Genomic DNA, 26,032 nt, shown 5'->3' with positions numbered 1-26,032 from the left:
CTCCTAGAGGTGAGTTGGTGAGTCCTGAGGCTGTAGGTGGTCACCAGGGGACATACCAAATGACAGATGTATTGGACTTTCAGATTATGTCTTTGTCATGGTCATTATGCCGAGTCTTCAGTCCCATGGAGTCAGTCATCCAGTAAAGAATCGCAATGTGTCTTTGTTTTTGTTTATGTATTTATGTATGTATTTATTTATTGCAGAGCCTGTGTCATCTTGGGCGTGATATTCCTTCTGTCATCCATATGTATAGTGGTCAAAGCCATCCATGACCTTTCTACGAAGCTACTCCCAGAAGTGGTAAGGTACTTCTTTCTCCTTAAAAATCTGTGCTAGTAATATAAGCAGCAGTTCTGGCCTCCTGTGCTGCCTCCTTATACTGGTTTACTAGGGCCTGGAGTGTGGGCAGGTTGAGAGACACATTTTGGGGGATTCAGAACTCATGATAGGAATGCAAATGACTTCACAAAAGAAAGCACTGAGTAAGATGAAGTGACTCCAAGTGGTTGAGCTGATACTGTATCAACCTTAAGTCTGACTGGTTGCAACACAAGATGTTTGTTTTGTGTTGAGAAATGAGATAATTTTTGCATGGTAGAGTGAACCGATGTGTGTTGTATGTAATTGTTATTCTGCAACCAATGATTGCCATCATAAAAATTACTTATTTTGTCCTTTGCACCTCAATTTCATTACTTAAATCGATTTACATTAGTTTTTCTGGCACAATTGATATTTGGTTATAGGAACTGGAGGACACAATTTCATAGGCAAATGTGTCTTTGGCTTTGTCCTCCGGGTGAGAGTCATTACCTGCACGCTGATTATTTTCTCTCCTCCCAATAGGAATGCTAAGGAAAGAAATATTTTGAGAGCCTCCCATTGTTGCAGAGTGTGAGCGAGATCATGCTAGACATGTCTAAGGTTTATCAAGGAGTCTTCATTAACCAAGCTTGGTGATAACAGGGCCCACTATAAATAGCAAGTCACAAATTCATATAGCAGTCCAGTTGAACAAAACCCCAAGAAGAACAAATGGTCATTACCTTCAAGTCCATCCGTTAAGCTGAAGACCTATGTCCCAGCTTCCCCAACAATATAAGTTATCCTAAGAGACATGCAATGAATAACCTGGACACACTTACAAAGCTGCAGACATTCACCTTTCCCTGGCTTCTCTGCCTACATTCCATCACTGCTAGTCCAAACTTCTCCTGGGATTATTGATAGTACATACATTAGAAATACAAGCATCTTAGCATGGCTATCTTCGTTGTCCTGTCCAAGCAGTGAATAGAGAGTGAGGAATACACACACACAGGGACCCTGCTCAGGGGATACCTGTCCTTGGGAAGCCACAGAGCAGGCAGGCACTGAAAAGGCCAAGAGTTAAGAGTGCCAGAGCAACAGACACACAACTAGGAGAGAGAGCAGAGACCCTCTCTATCATGGGCCTTTATAGGGGGCTTGAGAGGGGACTGCTATACCACCCCCTCTGAGGTTCCAGGTGATGATAGGTGAGCATCACAGGTGGGTGGGAGGGAGCATCTAGGTGGTGGGGGAGTGGCTTCCAAGCTCATGACCCTGAACTCCTACCTGGCTACACCATCCTGGCAGCCAGTTTGTTCACCAGGAGAGCAAGATGGTGCTGTTGTAGTTCTCTGTATCCCAGTTGCAGTGACAGAGATGCATGTTATGGGTTTTTCTCTTGGGACCTGAGGAATTTGAACATAGCTCTATGTACCGTCTTGTCTAAAATCAAAATGATTAGATGTTTAATTTTACTTTTGGAAGCATTTATGTTAATCCTTTTGGAATGATGTATTGCATTTGTGTGCATAAATTTATAGGGAGGATGAAAATGAGGTGAAGTATTCTTGCAGTTTGTAGAAGCCTTAAAGGGGCTATTTTCAGTCGCCTCACCCCTGTCTTTTAACCTGTGAGTAGAGCCAGCCTTTTGTGTGAAGAGTCAGATAGAATAGCAGGCAGTTAGGGTTTATGGTTTCTGGTGAAATTATTTGTTAAAATTATAAGATTGTATTTCTCTCCCATTTTTTTTTAACTTTCTAAGAGTACGTTTTTACATATCAATTGACCATCTCAGAGTTGTAACAAATGCAAGGAGAAATGACCCACCTAATCTCATATCTGGATCACTGTCAAAAGAGATGGTGGCTGAGTGACCAGCTTATCATTAGAATGGGAGGAGGAAGTTAACCAGTCCCACCCTTTTGAGATTCAGAACCAGGTACTATTGAAGACAAATTCTTTCCTTTGTCCTTTGAGCATCTCTTCCTACATGGGGCATAAAAGACACCACCTCCACCATGACTTCAGGCTTTCCTTTCCTTCCTCTTACCGCTTATGGCTGGGGGTCTGGGGTTTTTCCTCTAGTCACTTGAGCCCCCTCCTGCCACCATGGCAGGGACCCTTTTCACATTTTTTTTTTTTTTACTAAATAAATCCCGCTTTGCAAACCAGAATTGTCCGCATGAAAATTCTTCTTTCATGTGAGACAAGAAACAAGGTTGCTGCCATGTGTTGCACCAATTACCATACAACGTTTTTAATAATCCATCGGGATCTTCAGTATTGTCTGTGACTATAGTTGATGAGTGACAAGGAAGAGGCATGAGAGCTAAGACAGCAACAAATTGCTGGTAGTGTGGGGTCTTGTGTGGGGTCTTCAGGGGAGGGAGCGCCTTCAGCCAACCAGCGTTCCTGTTTATTACACTCCTGTGCTCTTCATCTCCTTGTCATCACTTCCCTCTCTCCCTGCTCTCCTGCGGTCTTCAGCTCTGCCATCCTGTTGTTCCATCGAAGCTTACCAGTCTGTCTTCCACATATCAGATTCGTATCTTAAGTAACATGAAGACATTCAGTGTCGATTTTCTTGTGTGTGTCGGATATCACTTGGGTGGCATCTTTGTACTTTTTAGGGCGCAACTCTCAGAAACACTTATTGATAGGAAGATTCAGTGTTGCACCAGTGGACTTGGTCATTTATCTGGGCATTAAAAATTAATCTCTGGCCAGGCTAACTGAAGATGGAATGGATGACTGTGCTTTGAGGCCTTACTTGTTTTTCTCATTGATTGAATCACTATTAGCTGGGAATGGTACTTTACCCATGCCACAAGTTCTCTTCAGATGTTCACAGACTGAAATTCCCCTTCAAAGTATGTGAAAGTTTATGGTTAAACAATGTTTATTTTAATACCAAAAAAAAAAGGTGGAGGGAAATCATGCATAGTTGTTTTCTCAGATCCATTTTCTGTGAAATGTTTCTTTTAAAGATTTTTTTTTTCTTGGAAAAGGCAAATTTATAGAGAGAAGGAGAGATAAGCTTCTTAAATCTGCTGGTTAACTCCCCCAAATGGCTGTAGTGGCCAGAGCTGAACTAATCTGAAGTTAGGAGCCAGGAGCTTCTTCCAGATCTCCCACATGGGTGCAGGGACCTAAGGACTTGAGCAGTCCTCCATTGCTTTCCCAGGGTGTAAGCAGAGAGCTGGATCAGTAGTAGAGCAGCCAGGATTCTAACTGGTGTCCATAGAAGCCAGCCTTGAGGCCAAAAAATAGGGCAAGCTGGCAGGTTTGTGGCAACTGGGGAATGTGTGGCTGCGTGAAGGGTCTGGCCTCTCTACTAGGTTATGTGCAGGAATGTGGGTTCAGGGTCCACCACTGTGTCATGTGAAAGAAATGGACAGCTAGTTGTGTTTAAGAAAATCCTTGCTGGGAGTGAGTGGATAATTGTCATACACATCAAGTAAGAGAGACCTTTAATAAGTTTGTGGGAAGATGGAATAATACATTTATTTGGGTGCCCCCCAGTGTTGAAATTCAGGCATAGTTTGTTTTTGTTTTTGTTTTGATAACATGAATTTCAAACTCTGGATCACCCAAGTAAGCTTCTATTAACTTTTTCCAAGGTCTTTTTGATGTACTGCCTGGCTGCAGGTGGGGAGTTTGCTACCTTCAGTTGGCTCGTGGCTGTGAATGTAGGGACTGAGTGAAGCCAGACTGCTCCCCTGGGCCCTGGAATCATAAACTTAACTTTAGTTAGGTCCTCTTCCTTACTGGCTTCCACTGTAGAAATGCATTTCCACCTATAGTCCTATGTGAAGGAATGTGACTCCTTCTCCAACCCTATTCCCCAGGTGCCTTGCCTTTTCATTCTGGCACATAGTTCTCAGAGCGGGAATACTTGCAAGATGGGTTAGTGCTGAGTGAGAAAGCTGCGCAGTTAGGGATCACCCAGCCGTGGAGCGGCTTGGCTCTGAGCCCCAATGCAAGGCATGTCTGACTGTCTCCAGGAGCCCCCAGAGGAGTGCTCTGGGAAATCTGCCACAGGGATGCAGGTGCCAGAAGCTGCTGTCATGAAACGGATGCTAAACAGAGCTGTTCATGCCACTCTGTGTTAGCTAGGGTTCTGGAAGGCAGGAGGTGCTGGCTGAGGATACAGTCCTCAAAGTGTGTTCCTGTGCCTGTAGGTTGTTTTGTATTCATTCATTCAAGGATTGAAAGTTTTAAACAGATAAACAAGGTCCAGACATCCTTGACATCCATGAGAGCCTCATCCCTTGTTTCTGTTTCTGGGTTTTCAATTAAGAAGTGAACATTTTGTACATGTGGCATCCAGCCTGATGCTCTTCTATGAGATGGCTATACTGTGGCCAGTGGTGTACGTACTTCTTCTTTGTTTACCCCCATCACCTACTGCTCTGGTAAGCAGGGCCAGTCTTACCGCTTCTCCTTTTCCTTAGGACACCGGTGTGCTGCTAGCCAAACTGACCCTCTGGCATTGTCAGCTGGCAGGTTGACTGATGGCAGTACACGAATTTGAGCCCTTGTCCCTCACCCTGGGCTAAATTGACTCCTGGTACCATTTCAGGGTAGGGAAATCTGGATCATTCTTTCTGACACATGAGGGGAACTTGAGGATGAGATCTAGGTGAAGGTTAGCTAAGAAACAAGATGTATTAGCAAGTAGAAAATATACACTCTAGAGAGAGTGTGGGCAAGCTCTAGAGTGAGCTGTGCCCCCTTGAGATTCAGGGTGATCTGCAGGCTTAGTGGGTGGAGCTCAGGGCTGGGGCCCTTTGCCAGGAAAGGGTGGGGTAGGAGGACCTCCAGGAGTTTGGTTGACTGCCTTTTTAGGAAGCCTTCCAAGTGTCACAGCAGTAGATAGATGATGGGAATTAAAATGTTAGCCATGGTAATCTTGTTGTACTGACAGTATAGTTAGCTGCAGGTCATCACAGGGGTGTGGCCAGCAGGTATGTGGGAGCCTTTTGGCTGTAGCTGATTTTGGGGAACAGCTTCATACAGTAGTGATCATATAGTACAGAAGCTTCATACAGCTTCTACAATTCCTCCACTGTAGAAAATGGAGGAATTGCACAGACAGCCCTATGGGAAGGCATGGTGGCACTTTTCCTCTGGCTATTGTTGTTTTAAATCCCTGTCTCCTTATCTATAACTGTACTATGGGCCGTCGAAACTCTGCTGACCTCAGACATTTTGAGTCTGGCCCTCCTGTCTGTTCATACTCATGATCCTGATCTTTCTGGTTTTCCCCATTCCATTATAACATGGTCCCCTTGCTCTCTGTTACAAGACCAGGCTGAGCTCCCAGTACTTTGTCTCTTGAAAAACTCCTAAGTGGGCAGACCAAGGAGAACCAGAAGATGCAGAGGGGCAAGCATGGAGGAAGGGGGTCATGACCTGCACCCTAGCAAGACTGTGAAATGTGGTGGAGGATGTGGATGATCATCCCGACTGTGATTCTTCTGTGGGTCATCCTCCCTGAATCTTGGTTCCTTTGTAAGTAAAATGGAGGCAATCCTGAGGTCAAAGACTTAGACAAAAAGTCTTGGTGTGGCTGGTGCAATGGTTCAACAGTCTAATCCTCTACCTTTAAGCACAGCATCTAATTTGGGCCCCAGTTCATTTTGCAGCTGCACTACCCATCCAGCTCCCTGCTTGTGGTCTAGGAAAGCAGCAGGGGGTGACCCAAAGCCTTGGGACCCTGGACCTACCTGGGAGACCCAGAGGAAGCTCCTGGCTCTAGGCTTTGGATTGGCTCAACTCAGGCCCAGCCATTGTTGCCACTTGGACAGTGAACCAGTGGATGAAAGATCTTTCTGTCTTTCCTCTCTGTAAATCTCCCTTTCCCATAAAAGCAAATTAATCTTTAAAAAAAAAAGTTATGTCTGTAATGCATCAAAAATAATAGGTCTTAGAGGACAGAACTTTTGGGCCGTGGCTGCCTCTGAAGTTCTACCCTTCTAGGTTCTGTGACCCTTTTTCCTGGCATCCTGGTCTTTCTCTGGCTGTAGATGCCCTGATGCCTGACTTTACATTGCTCCTGCTTCTGAGGCCCTGAAAAGACAATAATGGTTGATTTTCCATGCTCTGCAAGGCTCTTTGCTTCTCAGAAAACTTGGCTCTTGTTCTCAGGAAAGTCCCAGTTGAGGAGGGGCCCACCAGCTGGTTCATTGGGTAAAAGGTGACATGGGCTGTGGTACACGTCATCTGGCAAACACACAGGAAGCTTTGTCTCCATCTGGGATAGGGAGATGAACCAGCCAGAGGCACAGGTCTGCGCTTATTCTGTTTTCTCTTACAGTCTTGTTTCCTCCTTACACAAGGTTCCCTGAGTATGAGGGAGAAAGACTGGAAGGAGAAGCAATTAGCGAAAAGAGGTGTTAAAGGGGAGATAACAGCTCTGTGTTCTCAGTCAGCAGCAGTCTAGCAGTTTTACTTTGCCATCCTTGCACAGCGAAGTTGCCCTTCCTTGTCCTTCCTTGTCTGTGTCCCACCTCCCACCCCCCCACACACACACTGTTTGGTGCAATGTTGTATCTCAACCACCAAAATAAAATTGGTCTACTCTAGCTTGGCTTCTAATTCTCTTGCAGGCAGCTGGTCATCAGCTTTGTTTCTATTCTCAGCCCTGTAGACTATCAGGGTGGTTTGGGAGGGAGGAGTGGGGTGGAGTGGAAGTACAGTCTTCTTACTTTGGTGCACTTGCTTGAGAAGTCTTGCCAAGGCTGCACTGGCTCTGCAGATCCCTGGGATCCACCTACTTCCTGCAGAAGCTTCTGATGAAATTCCACTGTTATGAGCAAAACCGCCAATGGAACCCCAGGGAAGGATGTTCAGGCTTGTAGGTGCACAGCCAGGAATGTTGCCCCATGATCCCCCATCCCATGGAAGTAGCTCTGGTTCTTACACTTACAGGCTCTTGTGTTTATAAGCTGCTAGGCATTAAACCTCCTGCTTGGGTTGGGAGAAGATAAGTTTGGGTACAAAAACCTGGGGAAGTCTGTGACAGTTTTTTCTGCAGTGTGCATTTTCCACAACTTTTAGAAAAACCCCTGGCATTCATGAATTTCAGAACTTTTAGACCAAAATAAAATTTTTTATTTCCATTTTTTTTCCCTCACAAACTGTTTGAAGTGAAGTTATATGTTCTCCAGCTGTTTATTATCTTGTGGTTAGTGAGTCCTTACTTAGTAGGAAGTAGAGGGAATTGGTACAACCTGGCCTGCCACCTTCCTACATGTCTACTCTCAGTGCAAAGTTCTGTTTATCCCATCCTGTCTTATTCTCTGATGAGGTGACCTGGCCACTTGCTTGAAAGTCTTGCTTCTGTGCACATCTCTTTCTGGTATCTTCTGTCACTTACTACCTATCACGTCTAACACAGGCACTGATGTCCAAAGCCCCTGCCTTCTCAGCTTGACTGTCTGGAAAGTGCTCTTTCCAAAGATTCCTATCCCTCCTTTGACATTCTCTGTGTCATCTCATGGTCAGACTCTCTCTCCCCTGAGCATACACCTGGCAGTAGGTTTGAAGAAGGTGAGGGGTTTCAACTGCCCACCCATGCTGTTCAACAACGTCAGGTCATTGTCATAGGAGCCAGTTTCCAGAGACTTCCTCAGCATGGAGTGGGTGCTCTGAAGCAATGTAGTGCTAGGGATCAATACAGGGGACAGATGCCAAATCAGGGGGACAGATGCCAGTTCTGGCATCTCCTAATTGGAAGATCTGGAACATGAGGAATAATGTTTCCCTGCTTCATTTTTTTAATTTATAAAATGCAAATAATTATTTGGGGGACATGCTTGGCAATGAGTACTGAATGAGTGTGGACCAATGTTGGAATAAGAAAGCAGTAGGGAAGATCACTTGGAGAGTGAGCTAGTAGACAGAAGATCTTTCTCTCTCTCTCTCTTCGCTACAAAAAGAAATGCCAAATCTCAAAACTAGTGGATCCACTAACCTAGTGAATCAGAATTAGCCTCGTAACCAGATCTGTAGGAGATTCATAGGCATACGAGTGTTTGCCAAACTCTGCTTAAACTGCATCTCAAGCAAGAAATCTTTCTGAATTACCCTGGGCTCGTCAGTCCATTAAACTTTACATATGTGTGTGTGTGTGTGTGTATAAATCTTCTTTCATCCTAGAGTCAAGAACCCATAACTTCTAATTAGAGAATTGATTACTGACAAAGATGTGTTATCAGTGGCTGAATAAACTTACGAAGAATGGAAAATCGCACAGTGGTCAGTGGATTTTTGAGAAGGTGCCAGGGTATGCCAGTGGAGAAAAGTCTTTTCACACTGTGCTGGATCAACTGGATAGCCAAATAGGCAAAAACAGGCATCCTTCATTATGTAAAAATTGACTCCAAACAGATCGTAAGCCTTCATGAAAGGCTTAAAACTAAAACTTTTAGAAGAAAACAAAAGAGCATTGTCAGAACTTTGGGCTAGGTGAAAGTTGCTTAGATTCAGTACTGCAATGTGAGCTAAGGATCAGAATGTTGGTGGGTAGACTTCATCAAAATCCAAATTCTCTGCTGTTCCAGTACCCTGTCATGGAAATGACAAGATACCACAGTAATGTGGACATCAGACAAGAGGTCTTGGATTGAGAATGAGTGCAGAACAGCTTACTAAGACAAGCAGTGAGAGAATTAGCAAAAGCTTTATACACACAGTGGCCGGGAGTAGATACAGTGAATTTCCAAGGAGCACATAAAAAAATAGTCAACATTGTTAGTCATCAGGAAATCACAAATGAAAAGCACCATGCTCCCACTGGAATGGAGATGCCCCTAGGGATACCTGGACCCTGTTAGCAGAGTGTCTGTGTTAGTCCTGGCTCTGCTTCCTATTTTAACTTCTGCTAATGCACACCCTGGGAAACAGCAATGATGGCTCAAGGAGTTGGCTCTCCTGCTGCCAGTATGAGAGACCCAGTTTGAGTTCTAGTTTGGACCTAGTGTGCCTTGGCTATTGCAAACATTTCAGGGGTAAACCAACAGAGGGGAGATTTTCTTTCACTGTTTAGTAAAAGTCTAAAATTTAAAAATTTAATTCCCTAAGACCCAAAACGTATGGAGTAGTTACAATTTCGATGCTGATGGTGAGAGAGCAAAATGTTGTAACAGCTTTGGAAAAATAATTTAGAGGTTCTTTGTAAAGTTAGATGTCCACTTACTATATGACCTCCCGTGACAGTCTTACGTAATTCCACAAGGAGAAATGAAAATACAGCTCTGCACAAAAGATGTTGTATGGTAGTTTAATGTCTAATACCAAAATGATAAGTACTCCAAGTATATTTGAGCAGGTGAGTGGATAAGCAAAGTACAATATATTCATAGAGTGGGATACAAATTAGTAATCCACAATTGGGCCACACAACACCACAAGGATATCAGAACGATTAGGGTGGCTGCCAGAGTTAAAGGGAAAGAGGTCTGACCCCTGTGACTCAGTTTCTGTAATATTTCCCTAAATGCTAATCCAGAGTATCAGAAAACAGAGAGCAACTGCTACCTTAGAATGGAGGTGTGTGTTTATATTTTTATTTTATCTTAAAAAATTTAACTTTTTATTGGAAAGGCAGATTTATATAAAGGAGAGAGGACTTTCATCCACTGGTTCACTCCCCAAATGGCCTCAGTGGCTGAAGCTGAGCCGATCAGAAGGCAGCAGCCAGGAGCTCCTTCTGGGTCTTTCACAAACATGGGTGTGGGGTCCCAAGGCTTTGGGCTGTCCTCTACTGCTTTCCCAGGCCACAAGCAGGGAGCTGGATGGGATATGGAACACCCGGGATGTGAATTGGCACTCATATGGAATGCTGGCACTCGCAGGCTGAGGATTAGCCATTTCAGCAATTGTGCCAGCACCACATGTGTGTTTATTAGAAGAATCATGAGGGGACAATTCAGATATGTCCTTGCTTTGAATGATGATTTCTGAGGTATAAAACACATATTGGGCCTGGTGAGGTAGCCTAGTGGCTAAAGTCCTTGCCTTGATTGCGCCAGGATCCCATATGGGTGCAGATTCTAATCCCGGCAGCTCTGCTTCCCATCCAGCTCCGTGCTTGTGGCTTAGGAAAGCAGTTGAGGACAGCCCAAAGCTTTGGGATCCTGCTCCCACATGGGAGGCCCGGAGGAAGTTCCTGGCTCTTGGCTTCAGATTGGCATAGCACTGGCCATTGTTGTCACTTGGGGAGTGAATCATCGGACAGAGGATCTTTCCTCCCCTCTATATATCTGACTTTCCAATAAAAATAAGCAAATCTTTAAAAAAAAATACACATGTTAAGGTTGATCAAAGTGCACATTTTTTAAAGATTTTTTTTTTATTGTAAAGTCAGATATACAGAGAGAAGGAGAGACACAGAGAAAAATCTTCCATCCGATGATTCACTCCCCAAATGAGCACAACAGCCAGCACTGCGCCGATCTGAAGCCTGTAGCCAGGAGCTCTTCCGGGTCTCCCACGCGGGTACAGGGTCCCAAGGCTTTGAGCCATCATCTACTGCTTTCCCAGGCCACAAGCAGGGAGCTGGATGGGAAGTGGGGCTGCCAGGACCAGAACTGGCGAACATATGGGATCCTGGCATGGTCAAGGCGAGGACTTTAGCTGCTATGCCACCACGCTGGGCCCCAAAGTGGGCCTTTTAAGTAGATGCAATGTGAGGGCGTTTCAGGGGTTGTGCCAAGCCGCTAATGACCTGGCAATGCTCAGGTGGGAATCCTTCCCAGAGCTGCATAGGACACATAATTTCAGTTACAAGGAAGTGAGATTTTCAATTCTCACTGTGTGCTCCATGCATTTAGTACCTGGGGAGCTTACGGCACTGTTAGAAGTCACACTGTCAGTGGACACTCTTAGAGCAGACACGGTAAAGGGGAATGTGTACATGGCGGGCTGACTCTGACAGCCTTCCCCAGAGGCTGGCGCTAAGAGGAGCTTTTGCGGATCAACCTAACTGATCTCAGGCAGGTGCCGGAAACATCCTCCAAGGGCACTAATCTCTGTAAGCCTCGGGAGCTGGGGGCTGGACTCAGGGCACTTGATCCTTCTGTGCTCCCCGTGCAGTGTGCCCTGCTTGTCAGTTCCAGCGTTACCTAGGAAATGACTGCAGGGAATCCCTGGGCGGCTCTGGAGGGCTGGCTCTGGAAGCCGAGGGTTTTCATCAGAATATGCCATGTCTGCCAGCCATCAGCCACGTGGATTTTTTTTTTCTATTATGCCTCTTTGTGTTTTCTACCTTGACTTTCTTCTGGAGGTATTTATGACAAGGAAGTGAGTCCTTAGGTGACGAAATAAAATGACTCCCTCCAGGCTACACCGAATCAATGTTAGATGCCTGGTGCAGGAAAACCTCGGCTCTCCACACCAGGTGGAGGGCCCACTCTTGCCCAGATTGCCTCCTGAAACAGGCCAGATCCTGCAGTCAGAAATTTCACCCTTGTGAAAAGCTCCGGGAGCTGCCTCAGTTCCCTCATCCAGCAAGTAAGGCCCGGGGACTCAGTCTGTGTGCTAGGACATCCTAACAGAATTCCACGTCTTGGATTTCCCACACTCCCTAAAAGAAAATCGAACCCTCACACCTCCCTTCTGTCTGGTGTCTGTCCATGGAGGTGTCTCAGGATGTGACTGGGTTAGGGTAGGGAAAATGGACATAATGTAGGGAAGAGGGAAATAGGGAGGGAAGGAGGGAGAAACAAAGCATGAACTGCATGGCCTGGGAAGAGGAAAGAAGGCAGCTGTTTGCTCGCTCTGTCTCTGGAGGAGCCTGTGTATGTGAGGGACCCTGGTCTTAGTTACACCTGGGTGTTAGTGTATGAAGACTGTGTGCTTGACTAGTCCAATGCTGCTGTACTTGACCTTGGGAAATGGATTTCACTTCTTGGTGCTTGTTTTTTCTGTCTAGAATATGAGAACAAATCAAGTTAGCACTTCTCTCTCCAAGGTGTGAAGAGTGGTTTCTTGCCTTTTGAAAACAGAATTTATTTCTCAGAGTTCAAGTAAATATTGCCTTGATTGACTTCCCAAGAGTAATACGAAGAACACAGTTCTCTTTCGATGGTCAGTTCATTTGTTGCTTAACTATGGGAGGGACTGACTCACCCTGAGTGTTTCTCTGTTTCGCATGCTCTGATTGAAGTATCCGTGTTGATTGGATGCACAGGGTGCTTGCTAGCCCAGTGGCTAGCAGCGCGTTTTTTTTGCATGCTCCCAGCAGGTGGCAGTACCTCTTGTAGGTGTTTGTGTTCTGACCTCTGGGCACTGGGGAGTGCTGTTGTTTTGCAATATTCCTGCTTGTGGTTAGACCATAAGTCTCTGGGACAGAGCCACTGTGTCAGTGGACTGTTAGGGAAGTGTTTCATACTTATTTTTTTTAAAGATTTATTTATTTATTGCAAAGTCAGATATACAGAGAGGAGGAGAGACAGAGAGGAAGATCTTCCGTCTGATGATTCACTCCCCAAGTGAGCGCAATGGCCGATGCTATGCTGATTCGAAGCCAGGATCCTGGAACTTCTTCCGGGTATCCCACACGGGTGCAGGGTCCCAAGGCTTTGGGCTGTCCTTGACTGCTTTCCCGGGGCACAAGCAGGGAGCTGGATGGGAAGTGGAGCAGCCGGGATTAGAACCGGCGCTCATGTGGGATCCCGGTGCGTTCAAGGTGAGGACTTTAGCTGCTAGGCCATGCCGCTGGGCCCATGTTTCATACTGAAGAGAGGATTTTTGAGAAACTGGTTATGTTTCAAATTAAAATATTCCTTACCAAAGTGGACCTTGTGATCATCCCAGTCCCCTGGTGGAGCTGAGAAATTCTGAGACCCAAAGGGAACTGGATGGGTGTTCCTCTCCATGGAGATCTTGCCACGGTGAGGCAGGATGTGCAGAGCAGTGGCCGTGGGCATCACTGGTGTTGTAAGGGCTCCCGGAACTCCCCGCTTCCTCTCTGTGTGGTTGGTTCTTCCAAAGAGGGTGGGGAATGTGCAGAAGACTAAGATAAAATCACCATGAAGAGCCCTGGCCCCTGACTCCACTCCCTCCTGCTTTTGGGGAAAACATTGCCCCAGGTCACTGGTGCTAGCCATGTATTGGAGCTAAGCTTCTCCTCCATGTGGAATTCCCCAACCAAGGTGTCTGTCCCTACTCCCTCCTAGGTCACATTGATTGCTCCACAGGCCTTTGAATTGTACAGAGTGATTTTTTTTCCCCTGGTATAGCTATTTGGAAACTGAAAGGACCTGCAAATGGAAGGAACTCAATGAACATTCTTTCAATGTGTTAAAGAAATGAATTCTTGCACACTGGAGGTCATTGCCTACACCGGGCAGTAGGCTAGCACTGCACCAAGGAAAGGGGTGGAAGCAGTGGGAACTTGTCTCTCAAGGAACTCCACCGAGGCTGCCCAGGACCTGTGATGGCCATTTTTACATCTCCAGGTTTGTCCTGGGCTCCTCCCCTGTCTTCACAGCCTGGGTTGCTTGTTTGCTCTGCTGGGTGGGAGATGAATGTGGGCATGTGAGGTGCAGGTGAGGCAAGCCATGTGGATAAGGAGGCTTTGTGGGAAAGTTCTCAGGGAGAAATACTGTGTGTGGTTTTGAAATACTTTTTGTACCCAAATAAACTTGAAATTTAATTCCATATTCCATGAGCTTTTGGAAACATCACCTTTGATTTCTGTACCATGCATATTTATTTTCTTAGGAAATATTACACTATCTGCTATTCTATGGATAGATGTTTTATAAAACCTGCTGTGGTTTATTTTTTAGTGTTTTTAAGCTCTAGAATATTTGTGTTGATTGTTCATCATATACATTCATGAGACACTTCTTGGATTTGCTTTGGGACAGGACCTGATGTTTTACTATGTTAAAGATGTCAGCATGAATGTTGCTGTACTTTTAGGGTGGAATGTAATGTGTGCAGCTGGTCTTATTTTGGGGAAGATATCCTAAGGAGGCAGATTTGGGTGAAAGTACAGCATGCCTGTGTTTTGCTTTGATAGATACTGCCAGACTGCCCTGTGGTGGGATGTACCTGTTTCCATCCTCAGAATGCTACCATATTTGATAGCTGCAAACTTGCCACAGTTTTCCAGACTAACAGGTAGAAGATAGAACCCCAATTTGTTTTTCCTGATTCTTGCTGTACAGTTGATGATACTTTCTATGTATTTGTTTCTATTTGTGTTTGCTTTCCTAAAAATGTCTCTGAGAGTCATTGCCTGTTACTGTATGTATTTGAAAGACAAAATGATGGAAAGTGAGAAAGTGAGCCAGAGAAAAAGTAGTTGCATCTGCTAGTACACTCCCCAACTGACAAGATGGTTGGGGTTTGGCCAGGCTGACTCCAGAAACCAGGAACTCCATGTGAGTCACCCTTGTAAGTGGTGGAGGCCCAAGCCCGTGGGTCATCTTCTCTTGCCTTCCCAGGAGCATGAGTAGGGAGCTAGACTGGTAGCAGAGCAGCCAGAATTGGAGTTGGTGCTCTAGATATTCGTTGCTTGGCAATACAGGTAGTAGCCCACTCCAATACAAGTACAATGCTGTCCCCTAATGTTTTCTTTATGTTATAGATTTTCAGGAATTATTTCTGTAATCCAAGGATCGATTTTAGTAGATATTAACTTGCAAAGAATTTCTAATGGTATTTTGTTTTTCTTCTGTTGCTTATTTTTAGGTGTGTGTTATAACTTCTTCCTCAAAGTTGACAGTATTTATGAGGTTGTGGTAGTTTGTTTTTTCTGCTAAATAGTTTCAGAAAGCCTGCTGCCTTGGTGCCAGGAAGATATCTTTGAGTAAATGTGAAGTTGGTCTTTAATTCATCTAATTTTTCTATAGTTGAGAGAGCTGAGCTCCCACCCACTGGGCTGGGATCAGAGATGACTCAATCCAGGTCTCCCACATGGCTGGCAGGAATGCAGTCACTTGAGCCATCTCTTCTGCTTATTAGCATCTGTGCATCTGTGTCAGAAGGAAGCTGACGTCAGGCATTGGAGCTGGGTTTCGAAGCCAGGTGCTCCTATTGTGGGTGGTATAACTCACGTCTTAGCCACTAAGACAAATGCCACTCTTTGCGTTTTGGGGCTTTATAGGAGATGAAAAGTCCATTTTCTTGATCTGTTTTCCACGATGAAAGTGTAAGTTCCTCACTATGATTTCAAGTCAACTTCCATCTGATGTCAGCTTCCCATAAATGTGTGAATGTGTGATGGTTCAAGCCATGGGTATGTTGGTCTGATCCATCCCCCCATGGTCATGCTTTCCTTAATGACAGTGAATCTTCATGTTTGACTTCCATCTTTTCTTGGGTTTTCCAAGTGGTCTTGTGTTTATAGTATTCCTTACAGATTTCAAAATCTGTGAATTTTTAAAATTAAGATTCATTTTATATTTCCATTACAAAGTCAGATATACAGAGAGAAGGAGAGACAGAGAGGAAGATCTTCCATCGATGATTCACTCCCCAAGTGAGCGCACCGGCCGATGCTATGCCGATCCGAAGCCAGGAGCCTCTTCCGGGTCTCCCATGTGGGCGCAGGATCCCAAAGCATTGAGCCATCCTCGACTGCTTTCCCAGGCCACAAGCAGGGAGCTGGATGGGAAGTGGAGCTGCTGGGACTAGAACCGGCACCCGTATGGGATCCTGGCTTGTTCAAGGCGAAGACTTTAGCCACTAGGCCACGCCACTGGGCCCAAAATCTGTGAAGTTTAATGAAACGTTTTGTTGGGATTTTATATAATCTTGCATTGAACTTACTAATTTTGAAAGAATTATTTTGTTCTAACTGTTAAATCCTCTTTTCCATTTCATCTTTGTCTATTTGGAGTTAGTTTCTTTTGTGTTCTTTAAAGTTTTAATTGGATTTCTAAATATTTTTCAGTTATAGCTATATCAAATGCTTTTATTTTTAATCTTTTATTTATTATTATTATTATTAATCATCATTTTATGACACAGTTCCATAGGCTTCTGGGATTTCCCTTATCCCCTCCCCAATTCCCCCCACCCCTGAGTTCCCCTATATCATTGCTATAGTTCTTCATACACAGTCATATGTCCATTATTGTGGGCATGGACAATGGCAGAGAGTATCATCCTCTTGTCATATAGTAAACAGTTTCATTGGAAATCCATCTTTAGTCTGGAAGTAGAGATGCATACTGCATTGTATCCTCATATCTGGATATGTTATTCTCCATTTCACAGTTATTGCACATCCCCTTAAATGAAAAGCCACAATACAAAATCAACAACAGGAAGAAAATAATTTTCTAGATTATGACTGTATGAGAAAGCTAAGGATATTTAGATGTTGACTTTGTTAGCTGGTAACTTTCTGACTTCTTAATTTTGTTCATTAGTTGATTATTTTATATGAGTTTTGTTTCTCCTAATTTCATATTTCTTTATATGTTGTTAACTAATGTTTTCAATTTTTTTAAAGATTATTTTTATTGCAAAGTCAGATATACAGAGAGGAGGAGAGACACAGAGAAAGATCTTCCATCCACTGATTACTCCCCAAGTGGCCTCAATGGCCAAAGCCAAGTCCATTGAAAGCCAAGAGCTAGGAGCTTCTTCTGGGTCTCCATGTGGGTTCAGGGTCCCACGACTCTGGACCATCCTCTCCTGCTTTCCCAGGCCACAAGCAGGGAGCTGGATGGGAAGTGGAGCTGCCAGGATTAGAACCGGCACCCATATGGAATCCTGCACATGCAAGGGGAGGACTTTAGCCACTAAGCTACCACACCAGGCCCAGATTTTTTTTTAAACTTTTTATTCATTTGAAAAATAGAGTTGTTCCATCACAGTTTTACTCTCTAAATGGCATACCCGGCAGGTCTGTGCCAGGCTGAAGCCAGGAGGCAGGAACTCCACCCACATCTTCCTTATGGCTTACAGTGCCTGAGTTCTTGGGCCATCTTCTGCTGCCTTCCCAGCACACTAGCAAGAAGCTAGATCAGAAGCAAAATCTGCAGCAATTGAGCCTTACAGGAAAAATAAGCATTGATTACTGAAATCTTTGTGCCACAGTAAGCTTATCTTTTATTTTTTTTTTTTAATTTTGAGCTTTATGGCACAATTCTATAGGATCTGGGATTTTCTTTGCCCCCTCTTCAAATTCCCACCCCGATGACTTTCCCCATAGTTTTAAAATGCTGTAGTCCTTCATAAGCAGTTGTAAGTCCACCATTGTGTTATCTGTGTGTCCTGACATTGCTGCCAGACAGTCCAGTGTTGTATTGTCAAGACACATCCAGGAGTTTCATTTGGAGTCCATCTTTGATTTGGAAGTAGAGATGCCTACTGCATTGTATCTTCACATCTGGATTTAATAGTCTCTATTACAGCATCAGTATACATTCCCTTAAATGAGAAGCCATGAAGCAAAGTCAACAACAGGAATGAAGTTAAAAACTTTACAGCACAGGGCCCGGCGCGGTGGCGCAAGTGGTTAAAGGTCCTCACCTTGCACGCCCGGGATCCCAAATGGGCACCGGTTCTAATCCCGGCAGCCCCGCTTCCCTTCCAGCTCCCTGCCTGTGGCCCGGGAAAGCAGTCGAGGACAGCCCAAAGCTTTGGGAACCTGCACCCGCGTGGGAGACCCGGAAGAGGCTCCTGGCTTCGGATCGGCATAGTATCGACCCGTTAGACTCACTTGGGGAGTGAATCATCGGACGGAAGATCTTCCTCTCTGTCTCTCCTCTCTGTATATCCGCCTTTCCAATAAAAAAATAATAAAAATAAATCTTTAAAAAAAATTTACAGCACAATGGAGTTAACTAATATGCTACCGAATTAACATGCTATTGAATAACCAATGTGTTGATGAAGAAATGAAAAAGAAAACACAGAGGCTTCTTGGGTAAAATCATGCTACTGTGTGACCAGTGAGTCAGTGAAGAATTAGATAAAATAAACTATTTGGAAGAAATGAAAATAAAAGTAAAAGCATCAAAACCCATGGATTGCAGCAAAAACACTATGGAAAGGGTCACTGATCTTACAATCTGCATGAGCTTCTTGAAGTACACTTCATCTTGCCAGTGTCTGCTGTTTTTCAGATGCTGCCATCTACGTTCTTCCAGGGCAGCCCTGAAGAATTTTTGCTTCTTTAGTGATTGGCCATCAGGGCACCCTCTCGGGGTAACGACCATGGAGCAGGTCACCATTTTGTTGGCCAGCGTGTGGATCAGGGATCTCCAGATGCTCCAACAAACACTGACTGGGTGTTGCTCTGAAATTGCTTTATAGATGGGATTCATGTCCATGATGAATGTGTTGGTTTAGCATGAAGGTGATTAGATTTGATAATCTGGGTGAGCCAGATCCAGTCGGCAGCAAGGTCCTTGGTTCAAAATTGAGATTGCCGTAAGGAAGAGTTTGGCTCATGGATGGATGTTTCACATTGTGACAGCCATTTCCCGCCTGGCTAACCCAACCATTGGCCTTGCGGTTATCTGGACTTGGCTAGCCAACGCCGCAATCTCAGAAGCTATTTGATTATAATAAATGTCCAGTGGCTGGCATGCTAGCTCAGTTGGCTAATCCTCCACTTGCAAGCATCAGCATTCTATGTAGGTGCCGGTTCATGTCCCAGCTGCTCCAATTCCCATCCAGCTCCCAATTTATGGTCTGGGAAACAGTGGAGAAGGGACCAAAGCCTTGGGACTAAGTATCCTTGTGGGAGACCCAGAAGACATTCCTCGCTTCAGATCAGCTCCGCTCCAGCCATTGCAACCATTTGGGGAATAAGCCAGTAGATGAAAGATCTTTCTTTTCGTAAATCTGCCTGTATAAATCTTAAAAGCAAAACAAAACAGAAAAAACAAAAAAAAAAACAATAAATGTCTAAATGTAGCCTCCCTTCTGATTCTTTTTCTCTGATTAAACCCTGTTTGATAAAGCCAGAAATGACAGATCTGCAATATTTTCTTTAGATTAAATTCTATTTTTGATTCAAGTCAGTGTATATATAGTTTGAACAGCCAATGGCTCAAGGCTCATTATAAAAAATATACCCCACCCGAAGGGGTAACCACATATAGCTCCTTTCAACCCACACATCACTATGTGATACATCTTTCACTGCTTCTCACTTTCTCAGTTACAGGCAAGATTTATTGTCTTCCTTCCCTGGTTGGTCCTTTCATGATCCCCTGCATTGCCACAGTTTATTTGCATTGTTACTGTTAGATCAACATTCCCTGTTGTTATTATGATTGTAAATGTTACTCATACCTGAGTACAATAGTCTCTTGTGGTTTATTTCCCTTCTTGCATAGTATCTTGTGTTCTCTGGTATTAATAAAAGAAAATATCACATAGACTAATTACACAAACATACACCACACACACACACACACACACACACACACACACACACACACACACATGTTGAGGTTGGGCACATATCAGGTGAACTCCACAGTTATCTTGGGATCCCATGCGTTAGAATCCCAGGATTTCATGTTGCTTTTCTCTTAGTTTATCTCTTAGGTTCTCACTGATCCTGTGATGCTATCTTTCATGGTTTAGTCCACTGTCAGAAAAGAGCTCATGAAACATTCGCCTCTCAAGAACAGATACAGGGAAAGTAAATTTTTCAGGGACCTTGAACATCTGAAAATGTTAATATTCTATCCTCATAGTTGATGTATAGTAGTCTGGGTGAAATGAGTTAACTCAGAGTTTGAGGGCATGCATGCGTTGTTTTCTCATTTCTAGCGTTGCCATGGAGATGTGTATTATTTAAATGATTAACTCTGATTTTTGTCCCCCTTAAGCTTTGATTTTCCTTCCTGCATGATTTGTGTTTGACTTCGATGTTCTGACAATTCAGTTATTTTCTTTGGAGGGGATTTTTTTCTTGGCTTGTGATGGCTACTTAGATATTTTTGCTTTAAAACCCATGTATCTCCATCCTGGACAATCCTCTGACACTATTAATGATTCTCTGATTTTCCCCATTCTTTCTGGACTTCTTATTAATTGAAATTTGGGCCTAAGGACTGGTCCTCTAAATTTCTCTTTTCTGCTGTAGTTGCTTTCATTTTGTTATATTTTCTGTTTTTTTTTTTTTTAAGATTTATTTATTTCCATTACAAAGTCAGATATACAGAGAGGAGGAGAGACAGAGAGGAAGATCTTCCATCGATGATTCACCCCACAAGTGACTGCAACAGCCAGTTCTGTACCGATTCAAAGCCGGGAACCAGGAACCTCCTCCAGGTCTCCCACATGGGTGCAGGGTCCCAAGGCTTTGGGCCGTCCTTGACTGCTTTCCCAGGCCACAAGCAGGGAGCTGGATGGGAAGGGGAGCTGCCGGGATTAGAACCGGCACCCATATGGGATTCCGGCTTGTTCAAGGCGAGGACTTTAGCCTCTAGGCCACGCCACCCAGCCCCCATTTTATTATATTTTCTATTTCTTTAACTTTTTTTTAAATTTCATTTTCATTTTATTTGAAATAAAGAGATAGAGATCTTTCAGTTTCTCTGATACATTCCTCAAATACCTGCCACATTTAGGCCAGGTCAAAGCCTGGAGACCGGAGCCTAATTCAGGTCTCCCAAATGGGTGACAGCAGTGGAAGTACTCGAGGTATCACTTTGTGTATCTCAGGTGTGCATTTAACAGAAAACTAAAAGCAGGACTCCAACTAAGTCCTCCAGCATGAAATATAAGCTTTCCTAGTAGCCTCTTACATGCTATGCTAGCCGCCTACCCCAAGTTATGTTGGTTTTAAATTCTATTCATTGTTTTTTTTTTAAGAGCATCCTTTTCTGTCTAAAGGTAGTCACAACGTCTCCTGTTTCTGTATTAATAATCATTTTTAAGAGTTTTAACTGCCTCACCACTTTTACCAAGTGACGTTCTTCTGTTTGTTTTGGTCTGCCTTTCAATTAGATAGCATCCTACATGTTACTGTTGGCTGTCTGATTTTATTTAAGAATATATGTGGAGGGCCTGATGTGATAGCTCAGTGGCTAAAGTCCTCAGCTTGCCTCTGCCAGGATCCCATGTGGCCACCAGTTTGTGTCCTGGCTGCCCCACTTTGCATCCAGCTCCTTGCTTGTGGCTGGGAAAAAACGCAAAGAAGGCCCAAAGCTTTGGGACCCTGCACCTGCATGGGAGACCTGTAGGATGCTCCTGGCTCCTGGCTTCAGATTGGCTCGGCTCTGGCCATTGTGGCCACTTGGAGAGTTAATCAATGGACGGGAGACCTTCCTCTCTGTATCTCTGACTTTCCAATAAAAATAAATATCATATATATATATATACACACACATTTGTACATGACTGTAGTCATATTTTGATTAACAACAGGGATGCACCTGAGAAATGTCTCATTAGGCAATTTTGTCCATGTGCAAATGTGAGGACACTTACATGTGCCATGATGGCTGCCATGTCATAGGTGATGTGATCTCACTAGTCCATTTGCCGCTGTCACTGACAGAGATGCTATCATTCAGTGTGTGAATGTGTACCCATAAATGTGGTGCTTGTCACATGTGGTCATCAACCCAGGGCAACAGTTTTTAATCTGCCACATGGGTCCATGGATGGACTTGAGGGAATCCATGAACTTGAGTTGGAAAAATGTGTCTGTATTTTCTTTTAGCATCTGGTTGAAGTTTAGTGTTTTGTAAATTAAGACAATAAACCATACCAATGTTTATGACTTTGTCATCAGTAAAAACCAGGCATTTTTACCTGAGATTAGTTTGGCATGTCTCAAAATATTATTTGTGTTTATTATAACTTCAGATTATGACTTAGATGTGCTATTAAGTTTTACGATTTAATGCATTAATTTAGAGGTGATTTATTACCATAATTTTGGGTTTATTAACTATATGCTAATATAACTGTTTTCTATTTATAAGCCGCTATATTCATGCACATAAAACCCTTTACCCTGTTCTCCTGATCTGGGCTAATTTCCAGGGCAGTAGTTCAATGTCAGTGACCTCTTGCTCCTCTCTGTGCCATAACTTGGCCCTGGTTGCTTCTGGGGTGTCCACTGTAAGGGACCCTTTATTTTGGTGCCTGTAGCAAGAGTGCTGTTTTCCTTGCAGGGGAGCCAACACTTGGTCCCCAGAACAAGGTGGCTCTTCTCTGCTTCCTGGGTGGATGCATCACAGACTCTTGCTGGTCTGGTTGTGTGTCAGGAAGTAGCCACCTGATTGACGCTTCATGTCGTAGAAGCCAGATTGGGTCTTGGAGTTGACAGGTGAGCACCCAGAGGGTCTTCCTCCTCCTTACTCTGATGGTGATGCTCTGGCTGATGCAACTGTGTCTTCCTATGCCATTTCCAGGGACTCTGGGACCTGGAAATTTCTCTCTATAACACTTGGGAGGGCTTCACCTGTCAGGTTGAGCAGACAGGCCTTTCTCCTGGCAAGCCTGCCAGTGACCCCATTGGTTACTGACTGCATACCCATCTATCTGATTAACAGCAACCTGATGCTCCTGGAATCCAAGTGGCCTCATGCTAATTTAAAAATTTGTGAAACAATTGAATGGAGAGCCATGGCCATTTGTCAGTGTAACTTAATAAGCAAGGGGAAATGGAGGGCTGGTGCTTGGTGCAATTTCCTCCACAGCTGCCAGCTTTGTCATCTGCCAGGGGGCGGGGGTGAGGGGCTGATGCCGAGTTCAGAGGACCACGGTGACTGTTTTCATTTCACCTGGGGCCATAAATCGATATTCATGTATTATTCAGCCAGCTCTAGCATTTCCCTAGGTGATCCGCTAACACATGTCGTGTCAGAATGGCTTGAAATTTGTCCTCATTAGAAGGCAAAGGACGCCTTTTTGCAGGCATAAGCAAGCCTCCCTATTCCCCCTTCACTGTCACACAGCTTAGGAAAAAGAACAGTGTTGGTCCACAGGGAGGGGACTGCTTGGGTTTCAGACATGGCTTCTGTGTGGTGTCCATGGCCACAGCTCATTGTGCCCTGAATTTGCACCTGCCAGTGTCACCTCTGAAAAGGAGTATTCGGAAAGTAGAAGGTGATAGCTGCCACTGATGAGAAAAAAAATCTCATTTCTACGTACGGTTGCTCCGTGAGCTACATCATGAGCATGAGCAAATGCACTTTGAGAGGATACTGCAGGGACAATATAGGGAGTGTCAGGGAGGTCAGAGAAAGTCATTGTCATGATGTTAGCAACGGGGGCAAGCTGGAGACCAGCTAGAAATAAGGGTTATATGTTTCAGGTGACTGTGAGGGTCAGGAGATGGAATTGGATTTGTGGTACAAACTTGCGTTGCTGCTTCTATTCTGTGTTGAATGAGACTGATGGGGAGCAAGGCTGGTGTCCAGTATCAGCCCAACTAGTTGCCCTGAGACATCTTCATAACTATCTTACATCTTGATTGTTCAGGGTTTGGCCCTGTTGTTTTAGATGCTGGTGGGAGTGGCTAGTCCAGCAGCTCCATCCCCATAGCCTGTGTCATTCTGGCATTTAACCTGAAGGTACAGTTCATAGGAAGGCATCTGGTTTGCTAAAGAGAAATGTTCGACCCCATCAGCTTCCCTCCTCTTTCTTTGACTATTTATTGTATCAACAACTGCCTTTTGGGAACCTAGGTATAAAAGCCTTGGCCCAGCAGAGGGCCATTAGCTGGAACTACAAGAAAACTTTCCTAGTTCTTAATGGCTAATCCTTAATCTGCAAATGTCACATCTCGTATGGGCACTGTTTTGTGTCCCAGCTGTTCCCCTCCTCATCCAGCTCCCTGCTTGTGGCCTGGGAAAGTAGCAGAGAAAGACTCAAAGCTTTGGGTCCTACACCTGATGGGAAATCCAGAGGAGGGCTCCTGATGTCGGATTAGCTTAGCTCCAACTTTTGTAGCCATCTGGGGAGTGAACAGAAGATCTTTCTGTCCTTTTCTCTGCAAATATGATTTTCTAGTAAAAATTTTAAAAATGGGAGAGAAATCTTTCCTGGGGCGGTTCAAAAGTTAAAACTCCAGGACCATGGTGTTATATAATAACCCCTGAACTTGTTGGAGAAATTGTTAAGAAGTCCTAAACCTGGGTCTCTTCTACCCGCACACAGGAAGCTAGTCCCTGATGGACTGGTGGAAGAAAGGAGGTATTTATTTGCAAAGTTTGCTAAGCAAGGAGCTAGACAGATTAATTCCCTGGGCTTTCCAAGTTTTGCTAGTGTGAAGCCTCTTCCAGACTGAAGATGAAGTTGACAGGTGTGAGTTGATCATGTATCCGAGTTCCTGATTAGTCCATGGTACTTGTGGCTGGCCTTTGATGAGTTAGCAATGCTGTGCTCTTCATGGAACTTTTGTGATGATCGGTCAGTCTTCTGTTAGTCTGCAGGATACATACAGGTGGTAGTTACTTTCTTTGCTGGGGCTAGAGATTCCCTGCCCGGTCCTGGATTTCCCTAGACAAAACCCCTCAAGAAAATGCTAGTCACTAAGGCATTACCTATTAGAGAAGCAAATGAATTCATGGTGCCAGTGGTGAAATTCTTGTAGGATTGCCTGTATTATTCCCTCCAGCCTGTGAGTTAATGTTAGTGCTATTGAAAGGCAAGGCAAGGCCACTTTATGCTAAGGCTGAGAGACCACGACCCTACAGTAACTGGCATCTGAATTCAAGGCACTACTATTTAGGGGTTCCATTTCCATGAATTACAGAAACCTGTCACAGTAGGGATGGATCCTAAACTCAAGGCACTGACAAAAGCATCAGACCAAAAAACATACGCTGTGTGATTCTCTTCTAGGTAAAAGTTCAAGTATAGGAGAAACTGGTGATTCGAGTCAGCAAGTCGGTACAAGAGACTGAGAAAGGGACATGAGGGATTTTCTGTGATAATGGAAATATCTATTTTTTGTGAAAATAATTTACTCATTCTTATTCTTTAAGCATTTGTGTATTTTATCTGAAAGGCAACGTTACATAGAGAAGGAAGATAGAGATCTTCCATCTGCTGCTTCACTTCCCAAATGGCCACCAGAGCTGAGACTGGGCCAGGCTGATGCCAGGCAGCCAGAGCTTCATCTGGGTCTCCCATGTGGGTGACAGGAGTCCAAGTCCTTGGGCCAGTCTTCTGCTTTCCCAGGTGCATTAAAAGGGAAGTGGATCCAAAGTGGAGAAGCCAGGGCTCAAAGTGATGCCCATATGGGCTGCCAGCATTGAAGGTGATAGCTTAACTTGCTTTTCCCTCTGGCCTGCCCCCTATATTTTGTTTCTGGGGGTAGTGATACCATTGATACAATTTTTCATATTGGATCTCAAAATTCTTTCTTCTCATTTGTTACTTGATAGCTCCAATAGAAAAGCATAGTGTAATATTTAAAAACCCAAGGCACATTTTGGAAGCAGAACATTAGGCAATTGCAATTTGCCCTGTGAATTCAAGTTCCTGTCTCCTTATCTATTACTTTGGGCCACTGGCCAGGTCATGCATGACCTCTAGCTGCTGCTGTCCTGCACTTGTCAGTTCCACTTGATAGCCAATTCTTGCTTTATCTCAAGTGTAGAGGAAAAAAATAACTTATTTCTGAAGCAGTATTACCAATGAACCTTCCTGGGATGGTGGAGTTGTCCTGTGTCTTCAGTCTAACGTGATGGCCCATAGTCACGTGGAACACTGGAACATGGCTGGTCTAATGCAGAACAAGTGAGTTTTCCATTCTATTAACTTT

At 44.3% G+C, this 26,032-nt stretch overlaps 1 protein-coding gene across 1 annotated transcript in view; it reads left to right on the top strand.

Moving 5' to 3' along the window:
• Positions 1 to 26,032, top strand: part of TMEM163 (transmembrane protein 163) — a 281,838-nt gene that overhangs the window by 236,131 nt on the left and 19,675 nt on the right. The window contains exon 5 of the mRNA XM_040971488.1: positions 207 to 303. Within this exon, the coding sequence (XP_040827422.1) occupies positions 207 to 303 (97 nt within the window). The remainder of the gene's footprint in view (positions 1 to 206; positions 304 to 26,032) is intronic.

The sequence above is a fragment of the Ochotona curzoniae genome, unplaced genomic scaffold (genome assembly GCF_017591425.1).
Source record: "Ochotona curzoniae isolate NIBS_2020 unplaced genomic scaffold, NIBS_Ocur_1.0 contig_2210, whole genome shotgun sequence".
Lineage (NCBI taxonomy): Eukaryota > Metazoa > Chordata > Mammalia > Lagomorpha > Ochotonidae > Ochotona > Ochotona curzoniae.
The sequence above is the reverse complement of the archived record's forward strand: the minus strand, read 5'-3'. Positions and strand labels throughout refer to the sequence as shown.